Source organism: Dromaius novaehollandiae, chromosome 1 (assembly GCF_036370855.1).
Source record: "Dromaius novaehollandiae isolate bDroNov1 chromosome 1, bDroNov1.hap1, whole genome shotgun sequence".
NCBI lineage: Eukaryota > Metazoa > Chordata > Aves > Casuariiformes > Dromaiidae > Dromaius > Dromaius novaehollandiae.
Window position 1 is genome coordinate 218460312 of NC_088098.1, and position 22836 is coordinate 218483147.

The 22836-nt window shown below is 49.1% G+C and overlaps 4 protein-coding genes and 1 long non-coding RNA gene across 5 annotated transcripts; 4 read left to right on the plus strand and 1 right to left on the minus strand.

Annotated features, from left to right (window-relative positions):
- Positions 1-1806: 1806 nt before the first annotated feature.
- Positions 1807-11869, plus strand: LOC135327198 (uncharacterized). Its single transcript, XR_010387352.1, has 3 exons — positions 1807-1993; positions 5870-5989; positions 11423-11869. It is a non-coding gene; the product is annotated as an uncharacterized LOC135327198 (long non-coding RNA).
- LOC135330683 (olfactory receptor 52R1-like) lies at positions 2047-3271 on the plus strand. The gene has a single exon (XM_064525086.1). It carries the CDS (start codon positions 2133-2135, stop codon positions 3105-3107), a length of 975 nt encoding a protein of 324 aa, XP_064381156.1. The 5' UTR covers positions 2047-2132; the 3' UTR covers positions 3108-3271.
- LOC135327197 (olfactory receptor 51G2-like) lies at positions 6015-6899 on the plus strand. The gene has a single exon (XM_064505305.1). It carries the CDS (start codon positions 6025-6027, stop codon positions 6862-6864), a length of 840 nt encoding a protein of 279 aa, XP_064361375.1. The 5' UTR covers positions 6015-6024; the 3' UTR covers positions 6865-6899.
- LOC135330691 (olfactory receptor 51I2-like) lies at positions 8562-9894 on the minus strand. The gene is made up of 2 exons (XM_064525166.1): positions 8989-9894; positions 8562-8638 (listed from the first exon to the last, which is right to left on the minus strand). Exons 1-2 carry the CDS (start codon positions 9892-9894, stop codon positions 8600-8602), a joined length of 945 nt encoding a protein of 314 aa, XP_064381236.1. The 3' UTR covers positions 8562-8599.
- Positions 11870-19500: 7631 nt separating the features above from the next.
- LOC135330698 (olfactory receptor 52R1-like) lies at positions 19501-20662 on the plus strand. The gene has a single exon (XM_064525251.1). It carries the CDS (start codon positions 19522-19524, stop codon positions 20494-20496), a length of 975 nt encoding a protein of 324 aa, XP_064381321.1. The 5' UTR covers positions 19501-19521; the 3' UTR covers positions 20497-20662.
- Positions 20663-22836: the final 2174 nt, after the last annotated feature.

The following is a 22836-nucleotide window of genomic DNA, read 5'->3' on the forward strand; positions in this document are numbered from 1 at the left end:
TGGTGGGATGTGGCAAGGCTGAGTGCTGGCACCTGTGTCCAGAAAGTTGGGGAATCTCTGACACAGATGATAACAGCTGCTGCCATTGCATCATCTTTCTTAACCCCAGTGATGACAGAAATTCCTGTGGTCCCACAGGCTGTGTTGGGGGTTGACATGGTGGCCCAAGATTTCATTTGGTGGCTTGACCTGCAAGGCTTAGTTTTTAATTCAAAATGACCTTGACAAAGAATTCACAGAGACATTCTCTACTGAACACCACAAAAACACCAAAACCACATGCAGCGTGCTGCAGACCTCTGAAACTAAGTCAACAAACACAACGCAGGCTCCTAGATCTGCTTCTGCTTATAGGACGTCGTTACACTTCAGTGGCATCATCCATATAATGGGCATGGGGGTATTGATTTCCCTCTCACAGCATGTATTAGGGCTACAGGCAAAAAGTAACAGAGAAAGCAGAGATTGCTGCTCTTTGGGAAGTAGTTCATAAATCCTGCTGCTGCAGTAATCATTTAAAAACCCAGTTCTGTGAGTTAATCTTGAACAAGCCCATTGCTCTGGAGTCATCCTCCAACTAAATACACTGCAAGGAAACCGAAATCAAACTGGGCAAAATGGAGCTGTCTGTGAGGTCATTGGCAGTGAAGGGGTTAAAATTGTTGCTTTCTCTCTCTCTTTCTCTAATGACGTAGGAAGGAGCAGGAGAAAGGCAGAGCTCCCTGCTGGGGTTCATCTGGCAGATATATAACTGTCTGCTGGTCTCCTCAGTGCAGCGTCCCTGCCTGGAACCCCGCAGCAGGCAGGTGAGTATTGAGGGTTAGGGCAGAGACTGGTTGTTCTGCAGCACAGTCCTTCATGTCCGTGCTCCTCCTGGGCAGCAGCAGCAAGTGCTGCAATAGCCCCAGCAAAGCTGACGGGCAAGTGGTCTGTATTTCCTGCTGCTTTGGCCTGGGAAGTATGTCCACGTTGCTGGTGCTCTCCATGGGAGAATGAAGGAGTAAGGCAAGTAGAAGCAATGGAGGCAGCTGGGAGGAAGGAGGTGGACTAGAGAAAGGGAAAGATCAGGAATTTCCATCCCTGGGCTATTTGCAGCTGCGTAAAAACCAGGAAGTTTCTGCTAGACTGAAGGTGCTCCCCGAGCCGTGAGTGTTTGTAAGGTGTGAAGAACAGTCCACCACGACCCAGCTGTGGCAGGGCCTGGTGGCAGTGCTGGGGTGATGGGCTGGGACATCCCAGTGCCAGCTGCAGAGGGAGCAGAGCAGCTCCTGAAACCAGCTCAGCTCAAAGCAGATCCTCAGGGAAGAGCCCACCTGCTTTCTTGCAGGCTGCTATTGTCTCCTCCACTGCTCGACTTCCAGGTCCCTCTTTGGCTCTCTGATGCAAGTGGTCTTGGTCCCAGGCAGACTTTGGAAGGGTCTTGTAAGGTCAGGAGTACCGGATTAGTCTGTGTTGCAGGGGTTTTTGTTTTCAAGGAACCTTTTTTTCCCAGTTCCCAGGGACAAGGCATGAGCTGAGCAACATGTGCAGATGGAGTAAGCTCCTGTCTTTTTGTAGGGGGGAGAATGGACATCGCTAGCAGGCTACATTTGTAGGGGCATTGCCAAAAGACCATGGCACTGGCTCAGTGTTTCCCATCCCCACTGAGATGTGCTGCTTCTCGACCGTGGCAAACACTCCTTGCTGCTGGTGATGTGAGTGAGCTTCACAGTGCAAAAAGAGAGCTTCTGTAGAGCTAAAGGGCTGGTGCTTAAAACCTCCCACCCCCACTACACACATTTCAAGCAGGTTCCCTTTGGAGCAGGTCTACTCTGGTCCCTTGGACTTTGAAGGCTGCAGAGTAGCAGATGTGTTCCTGGGAGGAATCGTCCAATCTGGTTTCATCCTAGGGGAATCCAGGCTGCATGCTCCAAGATGACCCATGATGTGAAATCAAGCTCTTGAACTGGAAATTGGCAGGACACTTGCTTCAAAAGTGCTCTCCTGACCTAATGTAAGCAGCTGTTAGAGGGTTGTCTGTCTGTGGGGGGGTTTTGAGCACCCAGACTGTACCTCAACCCAGTCTGTGTTTACCACTGACAGTATCAGCTCCAGGGTGTTTAACACCTTTTTACAGGGCATAAGAGTTCTCAATGGAGGCAGGAGACAAAAAGCATTTCATGTCGTCTCCAAACTCTACCACCGTCTCCTACCCTCCTACTTTGCTCCTGGTTGGCATCCCTGGGCTGGAGAAGGAGCAGTTCTGGCTTGCCTTCCCCTTCGGCATGATGTATGCCATTGCTGTGCTGGGGAACATCACCCTTCTCGTCTTTCTAAAGACAGAGCCAAGTCTGCATGAGCCCATGTACCTCTTCCTGGCCATGCTGGCCTTCACCGACCTCGTCCTCTCCACAGCCGCTCTACCCAAAATGCTCAGCATCTTCTGGCTGGGCTCTGGGGAGATTGGGTTTCTCTCCTGCCTTGTTCAGTTGTTCTTCATCCACGCCTTCTCGTCAGTGGAGTCAGGCGTGCTCATGGCCATGGCCTTGGATCGCTATGTTGCCATCTGCTACCCGCTCCGGCACTCCAGCATCCTCTCCGTGCCGGTGGTGGTGACCCTTGGGAGCCTGGTGCTGGCCCGCGGGGTCGTTCTGGTGAGTCCCTTCTGCTTCCTGCTCCGCAGATTGCCCTTCTGCCAGCGGCACATCATCTCCCACTCCTACTGCGAGCACATGGCTGTGGTGAAGCTGGCCTGTGGGGAGACCACAGTCAATGCCATTTACGGGCTCTTTGCGGCTTTTGTGGTGGTGGGGTTTGATGTGATCGTGATATTTGTGTCCTACACCACAATCCTGCAGGTAGTAATGAGGCTGCCATCCACAGAGGCAAGGCTCAAGGCCTTCAGCACTTGTGCATCCCATGTCTGTGTCATCTTGGCATTTTACACCCCTGCCCTCTTCACATTCCTCACCCACCGCTTTGGGCAGAACATCCCCCACTCTCTCCATATCATGGTGGCCAATCTCTACCTGCTGCTGCCCCCCGTGTTAAACCCCATCGTTTATGGGGTGAGAACCAAACCGATCCGGGACAGAGTGGTCCTCCTCTTCCGGCAGAAGGCAACCTGACCCACACCTATGTGCCTCAAAGCATGCACAGAATTTACTGAGGACCTTGGCAGATTTCCTGAGGGGTAAAGTTATGACCCTTTTTTCAGGAGAATCCCTTCCTCAATGCCTGGAGTTTAAACAGGGCACTCCTGTAGGAATGGCTAGATTCTCTCTTCTGTTAGTACAGTCCAGGGGGGGATTTCATTTGTTGCATGGCAGAACTTGGCAGAAAGCCATCCAGTCTGGCTTTTGCACCACTGGGAGATGGCGTGTTCACTTCTGCCAGAATCTAGACCCCTCACTGTTCACGTTCATTCACTACCAAGCAAGAAAAAGGATCCCCTCACGATTGAAAGAGTTTCAGTCTCTCTCTTAGGCTGAGTATTTCCAGCAGAGCTTCCTGCAGTGGCTCTCCTGATATGACTGGTGTTCCCTGGACTTTTTGATGGAAAGGTGCTCAGACAGGAGTGGGGATTGTCCTTGTAGAAGGAAATTAATAAAATTTACCTTTAAGCAGCGTGCTTTTTTTCAAAGACGGTAAAACCAAAAGTAATCCTATACTAGCAAATTCCAGAAGTCACATGCAATGTAAACCCTTTTAAAAATACAGGAATTCCTCACTGATGGAATTACTTAGAATGCCCTATCACAGCTAGAGCATTGCTAACAGAATTTCTCTATACTAAGGCAAGTCAACAATCCCAATAAACGAGCAAACACATTTTACAATACCAGTGCTTTACATCTGGAAAGTGTAGGAAGCAGAATGAGATGAGGCTCAGATGGTGCCCCAAATTCAAGCTCAAATGTTCAAATGCATGAGGGACCTCTGCTGTATTTGTAGTGCAAACTCAACAGCACTCAACACAGTGGATCTAGAGGCGATGTCTGCCCTTGCCTGGCATTTCTCAGAGCTCTTTATCTTCAGTAGCAGCTGTGGCTATCATGAGAGCCCATGAAGGGGCTCCAGGCTCTGCTGTCGCTCCATGAGGTGGATACCAGCAGGGAAGCAAGAAGAGGGACTCCAGGAAGAGCAAATACACTTCTGCTGGAGCTACGTAGCTGTTAGGCTGCAGAGAAAATGGGAGTCTGGTTGGCCCATTCAGTCAATTACTTTAATTTCAACTCAATTCATTCTATTTCTTCAGAAAAAAAGTGGTAGCACTTCCCAGAGGCTTGTCAGGAGCTGGAGTCCCACTGTGAGAAACTCTCTACTACATGTTTGATGTCAAGCTATTCTGGTTGGATTATAAAGCTGTTTAGCTCCCAGTGCTAACCTAATGCAGTTCCACAGCAGCCTCTGACTTGACCCTGGAAGTCACTGTTAACACTACATTTACATCATCTGCTTTTAGACAGTGGAGCAACCGGAAAAGGCAGCAGAAGTCCCTCATGATCCTGTGAGTCCAGTGAGATTTTGTGGGGCAGTGCTATAAAAGCACATTCTCTGGCTGCCTGCAGGCAAGATGCTCAGGCTGATGGTACTAGGGCATTGCTCCCTATTTCAGGCAAAAGTTCTCTGCTTCTGCTGGGCTGCTTTTCACATGTTGGCTGGTGGAGAATTTCAGATCACTTTGTTAGTGTTGCTGTAGCATTGGTGTTAATGAGTTTGAACTAGAGACTGCACATCTACTGAAGAGCTCCTTACCCTCAGATGGTTTTCTTGTTGTCTGAGGGCAGTGAGCACCATTCATTGGACTATGGTAGGCATCTACCTTTGGGGGAGATGAATTGCCTTCTGGCAGTGCCTGTTTCCCTCCAGTGAGCGGTGGGAGCCCAGACAAGCAGCAGAGATGCAGCTGTCTACACGGCAGATACCTACAGCCAGGCGAGGTGACTATGAAGAGCAGTCCTTGCCTGTGTTTTGGAAAGTGGCTAGAAGAGTTTGGTGGTGGGTGAGTAGCACTGAAATCTTGTTTTCTCAGCGTAGCAGGGTGTTTCCTGCATGCCACAGCACTGCGGGCTTGTTAATGGCCAGAGCTCTCCTCTCTCTGACAGAGCAATTTGGTGGCTGTGTGCTTTTTACCAGAAAAGAGCACTAGCACTTGTGCATGGAAGAATTCCCGAGTTCCGAATGTTTTGGTCTCAGGCTAGCAGATGTTCCCAGTGCTGCTTCTCAGCAGCCTGCTGAAGAAGGCTTGTTGGCTGGATCCTGCAAAATGCTGCAGCAGTATCTGGTTCTCAGCTGTGCACAGCTGTGGAAGGTGCAGCCAGCACTGTGTGGAAAGGCACTTGTATAAAGTATTTGGTGCCCAGATGATTTAGGGAAGGGAAAAATTCATCACGTCTACATATTCAGAGAAAGAAAGAATGAAAGTATATGTGCAAATAATGAAAAAAGACAGAGAAAGAGAGAGAGAGAAAATGCAGAGAAAGTTTATAGCTAACAGGGATCTCCTCCATCAAGCACTGGAAGGCACTTTGAGATCTCAGGGTGAGAGAGTTGTGTGGCAGTCTCAAGGTACAGGTCTAGAGATGTGCAACATATTCAAGAGAGGACCCCAGCTGCCGATCTGCTCTCCATCTCACACTGCCATGGCCCAGAGATGGCCATAACTCAACCTCCACTTAGGTGCTGTATCCATCCATCTTGGTGAGCTTTCTGCTCCTTGGAAGTTGCATTAGTCCCTGCTAAGAACAGCTCACAGACATCCACTGTCCTTTCAGTGTTTCAGGGCAAACTCAGAAGTCTCGATCCTCTCATGGCCGTTAGAGGAATGAGAGAGGTTTTGCTTTATTGCATGATTACTCTTTGCTGACCTCTGCCACTTCTGTTGTAGGATGTGTTGGATCTGATAGTGGAACTTGGACAGGACAAAGATGTTGCCTTAGGAAAATGAGCAACAGCAGCTTCCTTAGACCTTCTACATTGCTTCTAACCGGAATGCCAGGAATGGCAGGTGGGAACATGTGGATTGCTATGCCTTTCTGCTGCATGTACCTTATTTCCATCCTAGGCAATAGCACGGTTCTCTTGGTCATCAAGGCAGAGCGCAGCCTCCACAAGCCCATGTACCTCTTCCTGTCCATGTTGGCTGTGGCAGAGCTTGGGGTGTCTCTGTCTACGCTCCCCACGGTGCTGAGCGTGCTGCTCTTTGATTCACGGGAGATCGGGTTTGATGCCTGCCTCACTCAGATGTTCTTCATTCACTGCTTTTCCATCATGGACTCAGGGGTGCTGTGGGCCATGGCCTTTGACCGCTTCGTGGCCATCTACAGCCCCCTGCAATACGCGTCTGTCCTGACCAACCCACGGATAGGCCTCATTGGGCTGGGGCTCACCGTGAGGAGTGTGAGCATCTTGATTCCCTTGCCGATACTTCTGAGGAGGCTGCCATTCTGCAGATCCCATGTGCTGGCTCACTCCTTCTGTCTGCACCCCAACTTAATCCAGCTGCCATGTGCACACGTCGAGGTGAACAGCATGTACGGCTTATTTGCCCTGCTGGCCACATTTGGGCTCGACTCCCTGTCTATTGTGCTGTCTTATGTCATGATCATTAAGACTGTGCTGAGCATTGCATCCAAGAGAGAGCGCCTCAAGGCCCTAAACACCTGCGTCTCTCATATCTGTGCTGTGCTGATTTATTACATCCCGATGATTGGCTTATCCATGGTGTACAGGTTTGGGAAACATGCGTCTCCTCTGATCCATGTCCTCATGGCCAATATCTACCTTCTTGTCCCCCCTGTGTTAAACCCCATCATTTACAGTGTGAAAACTAAACCGATCCGCAGAGGTATATGCAAACTACTAACTCCAAAGTGGCACTGATATAATACACAGCATATCCAAGAGATTTTGCACGTGGTAAAACAGCTGGGGAATACTAGTTTAGAGGCTGTCTGCTCCACCTTGTCATCCATGTGCCTCTGGAGGGTCCTGAATTTTTAAACTCTTTCCATGCTGCAGGTAAGGTGTATCCTGTTTCTAGGCTCCCACCATTGTCTTGGTTGAACAAAGGAGCACTGCAGTATCTACAGCCTTCTATATATTTATCCCATTCCCGGTCCATTATGTGGGAGAGGTGACTACCTGAGGTTCCCAAAAGGAAGTCCCTTTTCTCAGACAAATAGGCCATAGCAATGGAGGTGTGGGGAGAAGGGGCTCTCATCTGTGCAATGACACTGAGTCATCTGGGCCCAGAGCTCCTGACCTCCTCAATGCGGATGTTGGTCTTTCCACCTAGGATTGCTGGGGTGTGTGTCTGTACCTACCCTGAAGCACAAGCACGGAAAAAGCTGATGCCTCCTAGATGTGCTCAGCCATCTCTGCATGCCTTAGAGCATTGACCTACATATGTGCAATAGCTGTTTTTGCAAGATTTTTACACATGCAGCCAGACTTGCTGAGACTGAAGAAGGGCTGCCAAGTATCTAGGAAGCCAGGTGTGCAGCCAAAGTGCTCTCATTCCAGCCCGGTAACATTTTCAGCAGCAACAAGACGCGTCCAACAGTTGTGATTTGAGCTGAAAGGTCACGTCTCCCTTCGCCCCAGTGCTCCCAGACCCCACATGCAGCCCAACCCGGAGTGTGGCACTGACTCCTGGATGCTGAGAAAGATCATCGGCACTGCCTTAAGAAACCACCCAATGGCTCAATACAGAGCCATCAATACATAACTTGTCAGATTGAAATGAGACCAGGTTGCATGGTGTTTCTGTGAGTTTGGGCTGTGGTAAACTCAACAGGTTGTTACGAGTAGAAAGAAGCACAGCTTGTAGATGAAATCAAGACTTTATTGGTTTTGCAGTGACAGTTTTACCTGTCTTACCAAAATACAGAAGACTTATTCTTAGTCCAATGACTAACTTAGTGTCATCTGCAAGCTCTGAGAATTCACTGCACACTCCCTCGTCCAGGTTACTGATGAAAATGATGAATAAAAGGAGTCCTAGGAGACATCCTTGGGGTCTTCTGTGCTGACTGTTCTCTGAACTGAAAATGACCTGCCCTTTACTTTAACCAACTTCCCACCCACAGAAGGTTTCCTCGAACCCCTTGACACATTAATTTCTTTAATAGGTTTTAATCAGACTTTTGGGGCATCCAGATGTCTTACATCCACTGGATCTCCCTGTTTGTAGAGAGCCTCACAGAAGTCTGACCTACTGCGGGGGCAGGATTTCCCTTTGCAGTAGCCTGGCTGGTTCTTTGCAAGACCACACTTCTCTGTATGCTTGGTGACCTTATTCTTTACCGTAGCCTCTACTGTCTCAGCAAGGACAGAGATCAGGCCCACTGGTCGGCAGATCTTAGGGGCCCCCCTAGAGTCCCTGTTGCAAGTGGAGTTCAAGTGGCAATCCCCTGTCCTCCAGCACAGGGACCATTTGTGACGGAGTTACGCATCCTCGTGCTGGGTCCGGCAGTTCTGCAGTTTCACACCTGAGTTCCTTATGGCCTGTCGGATGAACGACTCATGGTCCTGGGACTTATTTAACTGACATTTATTTGGTGTAATCCTTCCTCCATCTTTCCTTCAGATTGATCAAGATCCTGCAGTCCATCTGCTATGAGCACTGCATCAGGTGTAAGAGTCTACCCACCACCTTCAGTGGCAAAATCTGGTGCAAAGAATTCAGTGAGCCTCTCTGCCAGAGCCTTGTCACCTCTGAGTGAGACTCTCACCCTGGGTCACCACGTAGTTCATCAGTTTCCTAGCTGGACTGCTGCTTTTCATAAAGTTAATGAACATTTAACTGTCCCTTTGAGCATCCTTCACAAGGTGCTCTTCCCATTGATTTTTTGAGCTCTCTTAAGCTCCTCTTTCTGTTTGCCCTGTCACATTTTGTCAGAATTTCTATGCTCTTCCTTTTGGCAAGCTTCCCAGGTCTTCCTGACTCCCGGGCTGCTGGCCACGGCCAGGCCAGGCCAGCCTTTGACACAGGAGCCTGGTGACGCCTTTGCGAATGTGCTTGGTTTGCAAACTGTAGATGATAGGGTTCAAGACAGGTGGGATGAAAAGGTAGATGTTGGCCATGAGAACACGGCTAATGGGTGCAGCAGTCTTCCCATAGCGGTGTATAATGGACAGGCCGACCATGGGGACATAGAAGATCAGGACAGCAGAGAAGTGAGATATGCAAGTGTTCAGGGCTTTGGCCCGTTCCTCTCTGGAGGCAGTGCCCAGCACGCTCCTAATGATCATGATGTAGGACACGGTGATAAGCACTGGGTCTAGGATCATTATCAGCAGCACTAGAGTTAAGCCATACAGGTTGTTCAGCGTGGTGTCTGTGCATGCCAGCCGCATTATGTCCTGATGCAGGCAGTAGGAGTGAGAAAGCACATGGGACCTGCAGAATGACATGCGTGTAAGAAGGCAGATTAACGGGAGCAGAGTGAGAGTGCATCGGCAGACAATCCCCAGTGCAACCGTTGCAACCCTTGTAGGCGTAAGGATGGCGGAATATCTCAGTGGGTAACAGATGGCCACGTAGCGATCAAAGGCCATGGCCAGAAGCACTGAGGACTCCATGAAGGAGAAGGCATGGATGCAGAACATCTGGAGGAGGCAGACTGGGAAGCTGATCTCCATGGCATTGAACAAGAACACCTGTGGCATTGTGGGCAAGGTGGACAGGGTTAGACCCAGGTCTGTGGTGGCCAGCATAGAGAGGAAATAGTACATGGGCTCATGGAGCCATGGATATGTTCTCACAACCAGAAGGATGGTGCAGTTTCCCAGAAGTGCAAGGAGATACATCAGAAAGAAAGGGATGGAAAGCCAGCGCTGGAGATCAGCCAGCCCAGGAATGCCTACGAGCAGGAAGGCCAGGGCATCAGTGCTGTTCTGCGGGGACATGCTTGCTCCAGGCTCAAGCCCTGCTTGAGCTGAAGGCCTCCTTTTTCATTAATGTTCCAAGGTAGCATAGGTTGCGATTTCACAGGGAGATGAAGGCGAGCTGCCAGCAGAATGTGAGGCAGGGACTCAGGGTGAAGATCTCATTTCTTTTCTCCTCCCTGAAGATGTACTGGAGCAGAGGGTAGAATTTGGGAGCTCTGGATTCAGTTGTTGTCCCTCTTTCATTTCCTCTTGGTTCCTCCCCTGTAAAGCAGATATTAGCATTATTTATTGCAGCAGGGCTGCATCCCTGCCAACATGTTGCTGCAGTCCCTTCTCTCAGTCACTGTAAGCAACGTCACTGTCCTGCCCTGTCACTCAGGCCCTGGTCTCTAGGTCCATCTGAGTCTCTCTCCACTTCTCAACACCCAGGCACGTCAAGTTCACAAACTGTCTATAGCCTTCCCTCTCCATCCCCCAGATAAAGCTGTCCTCCAGCCCTCTTCCCATCTCTGCTCCCAGGCCCTGATGCACACAGCCTACCCCTCCACCCACCTCCATGCAGGACGCTGCTGGGGGGACCACTGTCCTGCTCACCATCTGGATCAGCCCCACCTCCTCCAGGCAGCCCTCCACCCGCCCAGGAGCTACTGCAACAGAGGACAGCTTCTTGTTGCCTTTCCCAGACGAGGCCTCCAGCATGCTGTCTGTCCTTGCTCACAGGCACCATCCCACCCAGGCAGCTCCGCTGGCTCACTCGCTAGCTTTTCAGATTTTTGTCTTTCGTCCCATGCAGGATGCCTTGTTTGGAGCTCCCTGCAAACCACCTGCACTTCCTTCTACCTGACTGCTGAGTTTTGACCTCAACCTATCCTCATGCCAAAGATGAAGGGGAAGAGGTGGAAGTTTTCCTCTCTCCTGTGTTTGTGCAGTGCCTGGCACCATGGGGTTGTGCTCAAGAACAAGGGCTCCCAGGAGTGATAGAAACAGAAGCAATTGCTGAAATTTATCTGTCACCCACTCTGATCCCAGAGGGGACATGAGCAGTCTGGCAGGTCTAACTTTCATAAGGCATCAGCAAATTTAGAACATTATCATCTTCCTTTACTTTATTATTGTAATTGTTGTTGCCATTACTACAACTTCTATTGATAGCATATCGAGCTAGCAGAAGTGACAGGTGTTTCAGTAGACATGCATGTTAGCAGTCTATATAGAGCAACTAGAACTCTTAGCAGTGATGTTATTACAACTAATAGTTACAGGTAAAAACATAAAGAAATGTGCACACAAACCCAGCTCTCATTACTTCTACAGAACTGTTCTTGCAAGCCATGGCCCACAGATGCCTCAGCGAGAAAGAGAGGTACTGAAATACAACTAATACAAGCAAAGCTGTTGTCAAAGGGATTACATTTTGGATACAGGCTCTGCATCGTTGGGAGGGGTGGGGGGGTTGCAGCTTAAAAAAAGTTGTAAAACACACCTATAGACTGAACTGCTGTGGGAGCAGCAAGCATTTGCTGGACTTGTCTGCTGTTCTCTTCAGGGGCTACAGTCGTCGATATGGAAAAAGTCAAACTTCTCCAGCCCTCAGCACTCCAGGATTTCATCTTCCATCTGCCTGTGCAAACAGGGGACGTGCCCTTGCTTAATTTGGGTGCACGTGGCTAAACTCATTCATGTGTCATGAAAAATGGAATGAGTCTCTTCCCAGCCACCCCACATCTCAGACAAAGCTGCAGACATCTGTGCCTCCAGTTCTTACTGAGCCAGCTAAATCATTGGCTGGATAAGCTGCATTAGCAGACAGCTTTCCAGAGTGTTCTGATTATTGTAAGCAAGAGTAGCTCTCGGTACCTGAATTTGGGTGCTCAGTCTTGAACTCAGGCCTCCTCTTCATCCTCTCTAACTTGCTTTGGACATCCTGCAAAAATAAAAGCTTATGTTCTTCACTCTGTGCATCGTCAGCTGTTCTGACTTGAGTGAATATGCATTAAACGTAAATTATTTTTAATAAATTTCTATTTTATATTTTTATATTTTTTATTTTATATATTTTATATATTTTATAATTTTATATTATAAAATAAATTTAATAACAATTAAATTTAATAGCATTGCTTTTGCAGCTGCTTGCTTGGTCACGCTTTGCAGCACCATCTGCCAGGCTCCCCAGAAGCAAGGCCAGAGGAGTCAGGTCACCTGCTGCATTGCCCCAGCTCCAGGGGAAGGAGCAAGACCCTGTCCCATCAGCAGACAGGGAATAACCTCTATTTTGTGAAGGATGCCATGAAGAAACACAGCTCTCAGAGACTGGCTTCACGGCTTTAAATCCTGCCTGAAATATGGTGTTAGAGCACTGGCTGTTGCTCTCTGCAGAAATGCCCCCTCCCTCAGTCAGTGGATATCCCACACTGCATTCCTGCAGTGTCTCTGCAAGGTGGCCGGGGAACACATCAGGAGCAGGCAATGGACTGTGCCAGGAAGAGATACAAACAGTCAATGAAGACATGTGTGGAAAGGTAGAAAAATACACAAGGGGTGCTCTGGTAAGAGCTACCTGGATGGCGAGATGATGGAGAGCATGAAAGAGCTGCAGGAGTACAGCAATAGGTAAGCAACTGATTGCTAACCAGAGCTCTCCTTTCTCACCAAATCTGAATGGAAAATGACACTTTCAAAATTAAAACATCAAGATGAGCTGAGACTTACATATGAAAAGGTGCTGCCCCTTCCGATGTGCTCTGCTTCGCTCCGCTCCGCTCTGCTCTGCTCTGCTCCTGCAGCAGACCAGGCAGCAGGACAGAGCATCACTCTCGTGCCTGGATGTTCCACATGTGGAGGAAACCGTGTGTTTTTATAATGCCCATGTGAAATCCCAGCACCGATTAGGGTCCCCTGGGACCTTGTGCAGGGGCTGAGGTCACCAGCTGCACACTCCAGGGGTTTAATGGCACCTCTCCCTGCCATCACCTTGGCAGCAGCACAAGGGAGCTGCAAGAACAGCCACAAGGATCCTAAATGTTTATGGAAATCTCATCAGGAAATAAACAGAAAACATCTAATTTTCATGGGGTTTTTCTTTCTCCCTGCTTCTAATAGAAAGATACATTTTTCAAATGCCAAACACTGGACAAAGGCAATCAGTTCTGCAATTAATTTCCAACGAAGAAGACATCAGGATGGGATTCAGCTCCAGATCGAGCCTCCTCCATTTCACTGTCTTCATGCAAGTGTCCGGGTATGTGCTGAGTTTGTGATCTCCCGATGCAGCTGGTGGGGATGTCACCGACACAGTTTGGGGCCCCTGGAGTGTGACCTGTTGCGGCAGCTGAAGGTGTTGGCTCCAGGGTGGAACTGCTGCTCTGCACCAGGCCAGGTTGGAGGGTAATGTGGAGACATGGCTCTTTGGAACCACTGCTTGGATTTCATCACTGAGTGTTGGTTAAAACAAGGTACCCCTTTGCAGCTCTTTGTAAAAAGTCTCCTGGATGCCAGCGGATGCTTTGCAGTATCTAGGAGGGTGGTGGTCTGTGCAGCTCTGAGCACTGCTGCAGCGGTGACAGGATCGCTTTGGAGCCACCCTGGGCACAGCTCAGGGACTTGTCCCATGTCCGCCACCCAGACGCAACCCAGAGGACCCCCCCAGCCATCGGCCACAGAACTGCTGCTGTGGCCACAGCCACGTGCGTGTATCTCCTTCAGAGATACCATGCTGGAATGTGAGAGCTGCAAAAGACAGAAACACTTCCTGCCTGATGTTGCCCAGTTGCCTTAAATGGGCTCTTTGTCCACTTGTTCCTGCGCAGTGAGTATCTGGGTGCCTCAGCAGGAACTCTTCCTTTCTGTGGGGTGGAGCCTGGGGACCCACCTGCACAGCAGTGGCTGTTTAGGCTGGGCAAAAGAAGACTGAGGGACAGGTGATCTAAGGCTGCCAACAAGAACAAAAAGAATTTGGTTTCTGTGTTCCTTTTGTGCCAGTAATGAGAGAATTACTATACTTAAGGCCCAGTTAGTCCTTGGATATGACAAAGCAGCTCATGCCTCATCATTTCAAAACACTTGATCCCACCACTTCTTTTTTGGGATGGAAACTGCGCATGTGTCTGGTTCTCTTCTTAAATGTAATCTGGCCTGGAAGAGCACTAAACAGAGGGGAGGAGGAGGAGAAAAGGAGTGAGGAAGGCAGATCGGATAGGGTGAATCACAGTGGAGTTTCAAATCCTCCTTTTCCAAAGGTTACTAAGGGGGATCACAAACCTCTCAATATCCAGATGATAGTTCTCAAAGCTTTTGCATCAGTGTTGCAGTTGCCACGACCTCAGATTTTGCTGGTGACACAGGAGAAGTGCTGTGGCCCTGTTGCCAGCCAGTGCTTGCAATCTGTTCCTACAGCCTAGCTCTAAAATGCCGGTCTCTGCACCTGCTGAGGACGGTGGGGTTGTGCAGAGGGACCTGGGGGGGACCTGGGCACAGGTGAGGCACAGGCACGGGTGGTCTCACCTGCAGCAGGTGAGGGGGACCAGGCAGAGGCTTTCTGAGCACCGCCTTGTCAAAGTGCTGATGCAAGAAGCCCCTTCAGCAACGGGGCTGCCTCTGTGCTGGGCAAAGCATGTGCCAACCCGCTCAGACACGTGCAGACGAGCTGGGGAGGTGCCAAGCGCTGGCTGTCCTTGGTCATAAGGGTTTTGCCCATATGGAGGGACAGGTATCTTGTGAGAGGCGTCCTTTGGAAGTGTCATCTGATAAGCACCTTTCAACCCAGCAGTTTACACATGGGAAAAAGGAAACCATTCATGCACAAATGCCCCTTGTTTCACTGCCAGACCCACTTTCTGTCCAAGCATCTCCGCAGCAAGCAGGGCAGCCTAAATAACAGACGTGTCAGAAACGGCTGCTGCGGAAGCAGACACTAGCCTGGGTATTTCCACACTGTGTCTTGGAGGAAGCAATGCCGCTATTTGCATCTCAAAATCAAGAAGGCATCTTTTACTAAAGCAAAGTACATTGCAGCTTCTCCTCATTTCAAGTCGTGAGCAAAAACAAAACCGACATATCACAGGGATGCCTGCATGTTGCTATGAATGTACCCAGATCTCACTAGCTGCAAGACCTGCCTTGAGAAATCCTCTGTTGTGCTGACGTTTCTGACAGGGAAGAATTCCCTGCAGAGACATGCGATCACGCCTTACACTATGCATAACCCTGGCAGCAGCAGCACAGAGTCAGTTAAAGACTGTTTTGGCTTTCCTCTCTTGGAAAGTGAAGAGAAATGTTCTTTCTGCTCCTGTAATTCTGGTGACTGTGGGAACCAGAACAGATCATATCTGAGAGTCCTCCAGTTAGCATGCTCCTTAGATTGACATTAAAATATGAATACTAATTCCTTCCAAGGCTCTGAGGTGTTATTAATCCATTACACCTTTCAGCAGGAGTTTTGAAAGTTTCATTCCCAATAGACAGGCAATATGCCACGGCTGTTGCGGAGAGTGTTTCAGTGTAGAGAAAACAAGTATTCTTCTCTGAAAACCATGATAAAACTCACACCCCCTACTATTTTTTGTAGCTGAGACTCCATTAATTATCTTATCACTGATGTTTGACTAATTCTTTTTCTTAACCCTTGTAAAAACTGCATACAATATCTGTTAGGAGCAAAATACGTTTTATCTTCCACCTGACACTTTCAGCCTGTTTTGCAAACCTGGGTGACTCCATCTTCACAGCTCTGCATCAGCCCACAGCCTTTGCAGTGTATCTGCAGCAGGGCAGGCTCCACGGAGACGGGTGATGTGTGCCCATGATTAAGGAAGGCCAGAGAGAGCACCCACAGCTCCTGGCAGCTGATCCCACCACCTCCCTCTCTTCCGGTTTTGCTATTCATTATTGCCAGAAAACGTGACAATTACAGCCATCCATCCCAATATGCACATGACTGACGTGTCCTTGACACACCATTCTTTACAACAAACAGACTCTTTTTTCCGATTTATATAATTTAATACTATAGTTGTATTGGGGAGCCCAGCACTGGGTCCAGCACTGCAGGTGTGGCCTCACCAGGGCTGAGTAGAGGGGAAGGATCGCCTGCCTTGATCTGCTGGCCATGCTCCTCCTGATGCAGCCCGGGAGGCTGTTGGCCTCCTTTGCCACAAGGGCACACTGTGGCAAGGATTTGCATTTATATGCCAAAAATACACGCTTGCTCATGGCTCCATTCAGTTGGATGCTAGAAATCACCAAGGAGGGAGACTGCACAACCTCTCCGGGAAACCTTCCTCTCCTTGACACGTACCCTTGTGGCCCCCGTACATATAAGCATAATAAAAGCAAGCTGATGTGGGAAAAAGGAAGGAAACATTCTGGAAAAACAAAGAAAGGAAAATACATGGAAAGCTGGCAGTGAACAAGGATTTCCTTTGAGGAGGTTGAAAGCAAAGAATAATGCCTCCACCCCCAAAATGGCAGAGTCTCTCTTTCCTGGATTCCGGGAGCTCTCCTACCCCATCACTGCCAGGTGTGAGCATGCAGAAGTGGTTTACGGGTCCCAGGCTGAGAAGCAGTGAGGCAGGGGAACCAGAAGCCCTTCTTCTCCTGAAAAGCTTCATCATACTGTTGCCTATGGGGTATGACATTTATTTGGCCCTGTGGTACCTTGTGCCTCCATCAGCACTATTCCAGATCCCTCATGGGAAGAACTGGCACCAAAAGAAGTTTGTGGGATTGTATTTGGCGGATATTAAGTCCACACAAAAACTTTATGCCCATCTGTCCTTCTGGTCAACACAGGTCAAAGGGTTGCACCCACAGCATCTTGCATCTTGTCCATAATGTCTAGATGTGCTGAAACAGGCGTCTTCCCAAAGACATGTGCTGTCTTGGTTTGGGACCTTCAAGAGAGAAAACGCACTGCAGTCTGGTACATTTTCTTGCAATTGCAAGCTAACGTACACTGTAAAGTGTGCATCCTTTTTGTAGCCTGTAGTCTATAGTGTAGTCTGTAGCTTCAGTTTCCATGAAACAGATCTTTTTATAACCTTTCCTGCCAAATTAAAGCATGCTTTATTTCAAAATAAATATTGCCCTCTAAGCAAGTTACAAGTAGTTGCCATCTGGGACTTCAAGGCAATTTTGTACCCTGTCCTTTTTGTCATATCCTGTTTTATTACAGCTTAGAAGGGTGACAACTATTCATAAGAATGAAAAGAACCTGTACCTGCCTAATATGATTTGGGCAAGTGTGAATGAATTTTCCAGAGATGGGCTATGGACCTAAAGTCTTTCCAGAAGGCCGTGGCATTGAAAAAGGGCTCCTGCTCATTCTCCATATGTTGCTTCTTTTGTTTCCTTTGGTGTTCAGAGAAAAATAAGAATGAATGAACCATCCTGAAAACACTGTATTTTATTTCCTAGCCATCTATTTTTCAAGAAGACAGCTAACAGAGCCTCAGAGTAGGGAGGCATGAGGAATTTCCCCTGGGTGCCAGCAAAAACTGCATGGGGTCCTTCCTCTCCATCTTTTTGTCCCGACTTTAGCCAAGGAGCATTGCCCTGCAGGGACCGGGACGCTGCAGCAAAGGTGGTTCGTGCTGCTGCCTCAGAGAGCCTGGTGGGATGTGGCAAGGCTGAGTGCTGGCACCTGTGTCCAGAAAGTCCAGGAATCTCTGACACAGATGATAACAGCTGCTGCCATTCCATCACTTTCTTAACCCCCAGTGATGACAGAAATTCTCTTGATGACAAAGAATTCACAGAGACATTCTCTACTGAACACCACAAAAACACCAAAACCACATGCAGCGTGCTGCAGACCTCTGAAACTAAGTCAACAAACACAACGCAGGCTCCTAGATCTGCTTCTGCTTGTAGGACGTCTTTACACTTCAGTGGCATCATCCATATAATGGGCATGAGGGTATTGATTTCCCTCTCAAACCATGTAGTAGGGCTACAAGTAAAATTGTAACAGAGAAAGCATGGATTTTTGCTCTTTGGGAAGTAGTTCATAAATCCTGCTGCAGTAATCATTTAAAAATCGAGTTCTGTGAGTTAATCTTGAACAAGCCCATTGCTCTGGAGTCATCCTCCAACTAAATACACTGCAAGGAAACCGAAATCAAACAGGCCAAAATGGAGCTGTCTGTGAGGTCACTGGCAGTGAAGGGGTTAAAATTGTTGCTTTCTCTCTCTCTTTCTCTAATGACGTAGGAAGGAGCAGGAGAAAGGCAGAGCTCCCTGCTGGGGTTTATCTGGCAGATATATAACTGTCTGCTGGTCTCCTCAGTGCAGCGTCCCTGCCTGGAACCCCGCAGCAGGCAGGTGAGTATTGAGGGTTAGGGCAGAGACTGGTTGTTCTGCAGCACAGTCCTTCATGTCCGTGCTCCTCCTGGGCAGCAGCAGCAAGTGCTGCAATAGCCCCGGCAAAGCTGACGGGCAAGTGGTCTGTATTTCCTGCTGCTTTGGCCTGGGAATTATGTCCACGTTGCTGGTGCTCTCCATGGAAGAATGAAGGAGTAAGGCAAGTAGAAGCAATGGAGGCAGCTGGGAGGAAGGAGGTGGACTAGAGAAAGGGAAAGATCAGGAATTTCCATCCCTAGGCTATTTGCAGCTGCGTAAAAACCAGGAACTTTCTGCTAGACTGAAGGTGGTCCCCGAGCCGTGAGTGTTTGTAAGGTGTGAAGAACAGTCCGCCACGACCCAGCTGTGGCAGGGCCTGGTGGCAGTGCTGGGGTGATGGGCTGGGACATCCCAGTGCCAGCTGCAGAGGGAGCAGAGCAGCTCCTGAAACCAGCTCAGCTCAAAGCAGATGTTCAGGGAAGAGCCCACCTGCTTTCTTGCAGGCTGCTATTGTCTCCTCCACTGCTCGACTTCCAGGTCCCTCTTTGGCTCTCTGAGGCAAGTGGTCTTGGTCCCAGGCAGACTTTGGAAGGGTCTTGTAAGGTCAGGAGTACCGGATTAGTCTGTGTTGCAGGGGTTTTTGTTTTCAAGGAACCTTTTTTTCCCAGTTCCCAGGGACAAGGCATGAGCTGAGCAACATGTGCAGATGGAGTAAGCTCCTGTCTTTTTGTAGGGGGGAGAATGGACATCGCTAGCAGGCTACATTTGTAGGGGGATTGCCAAAAGACCATGGCACTGGCTCAGTGTTTCCCATCCCCACTGAGATGTGCTGCTTCTCGACCGTGGCAAACACTCCTTGCTGCTGGTGATGTGAGCAAGCACCACAGTGCAAAAAGACAGCTTCTGTAGAGCTAAAGGGCTGGTGCTTAAAACCTCCCACCCCCACTACACACATTTCAAGCAGGTTTCCTTTGGAGCAGGTCTACTCTGGTCCCTTGGACTTTGAAGGCTGCAGAGTAGCAGATGTGTTCCTGGGAGGAATCGTCCAATCTGGTTTCATCCTAGAGGAATCCAGGCTGCATGCTCCAAGACCACCCATGATGTGAAATCAAGCTCTTGAACTGGAAATTGGCAGGACACTTGCTTCAAAAGTGCTCTCCTGACCTAATGTAAGCAGCTGTTAGAGGGTTGTCTGTCTGTGTGGGGGTGTTGAGCACCTAGACTGTACCTCAACCCAGTCTGTGTTTACCACTGACAGTGTCAACTGTAAGGTGTTTAACACTTTTTTACAGGGCAAAGGAGTTCTCAATGGAGGCAGGAGACAAAAAGCATTTCATGTCGTCTCTGAACGCTACCACCGTCTCCTACCCTCCTACTTTGCTCCTGGTTGGCATCCCTGGGCTGGAGAAGGAGCAGTTCTGGCTTGCCTTCCCCTTCGGCATGATGTATGCCATTGCTGTGCTGGGGAACATCACCCTTCTCGTCTTTCTAAAGACAGAGCCAAGTCTGCATGAGCCCATGTACCTCTTCCTGGCCATGCTGGCCTTCACCGACCTCGTCCTCTCCACAGCCGCTCTACCCAAAATGCTCAGCATCTTCTGGCTGGGCTCTGGGGAGATTGGGTTTCTCTCCTGCCTTGTTCAGTTGTTCTTCATCCACGCCTTCTCGTCAGTGGAGTCAGGCGTGCTCATGGCCATGGCCTTGGATCGCTATGTTGCCATCTGCTACCCGCTCCGGCACTCCAGCATCCTCTCCGTGCCGGTGGTGGTGACCCTTGGGAGCCTGGTGCTGGCCCGCGGGGTCGTTCTGGTGAGTCCCTTCTGCTTCCTGCTCCGCAGATTGCCCTTCTGCCAGCGGCACATCATCTCCCACTCCTACTGCGAGCACATGGCTGTGGTGAAGCTGGCCTGTGGGGAGACCACAGTCAATGCCATTTACGGGCTCTTTGTGGCTTTTGCAGTGGCAGGGTTTGATGTGATCGTGATATTTGTGTCCTACACCACAATCCTGCAGGTAGTAATGAGGCTGCCATCCACAGAGGCAAGGCTCAAGGCCTTCAGCACTTGTGCATCCCATGTCTGTGTCATCTTGGCACTTTACACCCCTGCCCTCTTCACATTCCTCACCCACCGCTTTGGGCAGAACATCCCCCACTCTCTCCATATCATGGTGGCCAATCTCTACCTGCTGCTGCCCCCCGTGTTAAACCCCATCGTTTATGGGGTGAGAACCAAACAGATCCGCGACAGAGTGGTCCTCCTCTTCCGGCAGAAGGCAACCTGACCCACACCTATGTGCCTCAAAGCATGCACAGAATTTACTGAGGACCTTGGCAGATTTCCTGAGGGGTAAAGTTATGACCCTTTTTTCAGGAGAATCCCTTCCTCAATGCCTGGAGTTTAAACAGGGCACTCATGTAGGAATGGCTAGATTCTCTCTTCTGTTAGTACAGTCCAGGGGGGGATTTCATTTGTTGCATGGCAGAACTTGGCAGAAAGCCATCCAGTCTGGCTTTTGCACCACTGGGAGATGGCGTGTTCACTTCTGCCAGAATCTAGACCCCTCACTGTTCACGTTCATTCACTACCAAGCAAGAAAAAGAATCCCCTCACGACTGAAAGAGTTTCAGTCTCTCTCTTAGGCTGAGTATTTCCAGCAGAGCTTCCTGCAGTGGCTCTCCTGATATGACTGGTGTTCCCTGGACTTTCTGATGGAAAGGTGCTCAGACAGGAGTGGGGATTGTCCTTGTAGAAGGAAATTAATAAAATTTACCATTAAGCAGCGTGCTTTTTTTCAAAGAAGGTAAAACCAAAAGTAATCCTATACTAGCAAATTCCAGAAGTCCCATGCAATGTCAACCCTTTTAAAAATACAGGAATTCCTCACTGATGGAATTACTTAGAATGCCCTATCACAGCTAGAGCACTGCTAACAGAATTTCTCTATACTAAGGCAAGTCAACAATCCCAATAAACGAGCAAACACTTTTTACAATACCAATGCTTTACATCTGGAAAGTGTAGGAAGCAGAATGAGATGAGGCTCAGATGGTGCCCCAAATTCAAGCTCAAATCTTCAGAGGCATGAGGGACCTCTGCTGTATTTGTAGTGCAAACTCAACAGCACTCAACACAGTGGATCTAGAGGCGATGTCTGCCCTTGCCTGGCATTTCTCAGAGCTCTTTATCTTCAGTAGCAGCTGTGGCTATCATGAGAGCCCATGAAGGGGCTCCAGGCTCTGCTGTCGCTCCATGAGGTGGATACCAGCAGGGAAGCAAGCAGAGGGGCTCCAGGAAGAGCAAATACACTTCTGCTGGAGCTAAGGAGCTGTTAGGCTGCAGAGAAAATGGGAGTCTGGTTGGCCCATTCAGTCAATTACTTTAATTTCAACTCAGTTCATCCTATTTCTTCAGAAAAAAAGTGGTAGCACTTCCCAGAGGCTTGTCAGGAGCTGGAGTCCCACTGTGAGAAACTCTCTACTACACGTTTGATGTCAAGCTATTCTGGTTGGATTATAAAGCTCTTTAGCTCCCAGTGCTAACCTAATGCAGTTCCACAGCAGCCTCTGACTTGACCCTGGAAGTCACTGTTAACACTACATTTACATCATCTGCTTTTAGACAGTGGAGCAACCGGAAAAAGCAGCAGAAGTCCCTAAGGATCCTGTGAATCCAGTGAGATTTTGTGGGGCAGTGCTATAAAAGCACATTCTCTGGCTGCCTGCAGGCAAGATGCTCAGGCTGATGGTACTAGGGCATTGCTCCCTATTTCAGGCAAAAGTTCTCTGCTTCTGTTGGGCTGCTTTTCACATGTCGGCTGGTGGAGAATTTCAGATCACTTTGTTAGTGTTGCTGTAGTATTGGTGTTAATGAGTTTGAACTAGAGACTGCACATCTACTGAAGAGCTCCTTACCCTCAGATGGTTTTCTTGTTGTCTGAGGGCAGTGAGCACCATTCATTTGACTATGGTAGGCATCTACCTTTGGGGGAGATGAATTGCCTTCTGGCAGTGCCTGTTTCCCTCCAGTGAGCGGTGGGAGCCCAGACAAGCAGCAGAGATGCAGCTGTCTACACGGCAGATACCTACAGCCAGGTGAGGTGACTATGAAGAGCAATCCTTGCCTGTGTTTTGGAAAGTGGCTAGAAGAGTTTGGTGGTGGGTGAGTAGCACTGAAATCTTGTTTTCTCAGCGTAGCAGGGTGTTTCCTGCATGCCACAGCACTGCGGGCTTGTTAATGGCCAGAGCTCTCCTCTCTCTGACAGAGCAATTTGGTGGTTGTGTGCTTTTTACCAGAAAAGAGCACTAGCACTTGTGCATGGAAGAATTCCTGAGTTCTGAATGTTTTGGTCTCAGGCTAGCAGATGTTCCCAGTGCTGCTTCTCAGCAGCCTGCTGAAGAAGGCTTGTTGGCTGGATCCTGCAAAATGCTGCAGCAGTATCTGGTTCTCAGCTGTGCACAGCTGTGGAAGGTGCAGCCAGCACTGTGTGGAAAGGCACTTGTATAAAGTATTTGGTGCCCAGATGATTTAGGGAAGGGAAAAAATCATCACATCTACATATTCAGAGAAAGAAAGAATGAAAGTATATGTGCAAATAATGAAAAAAGACAGAGAGAGAGACACA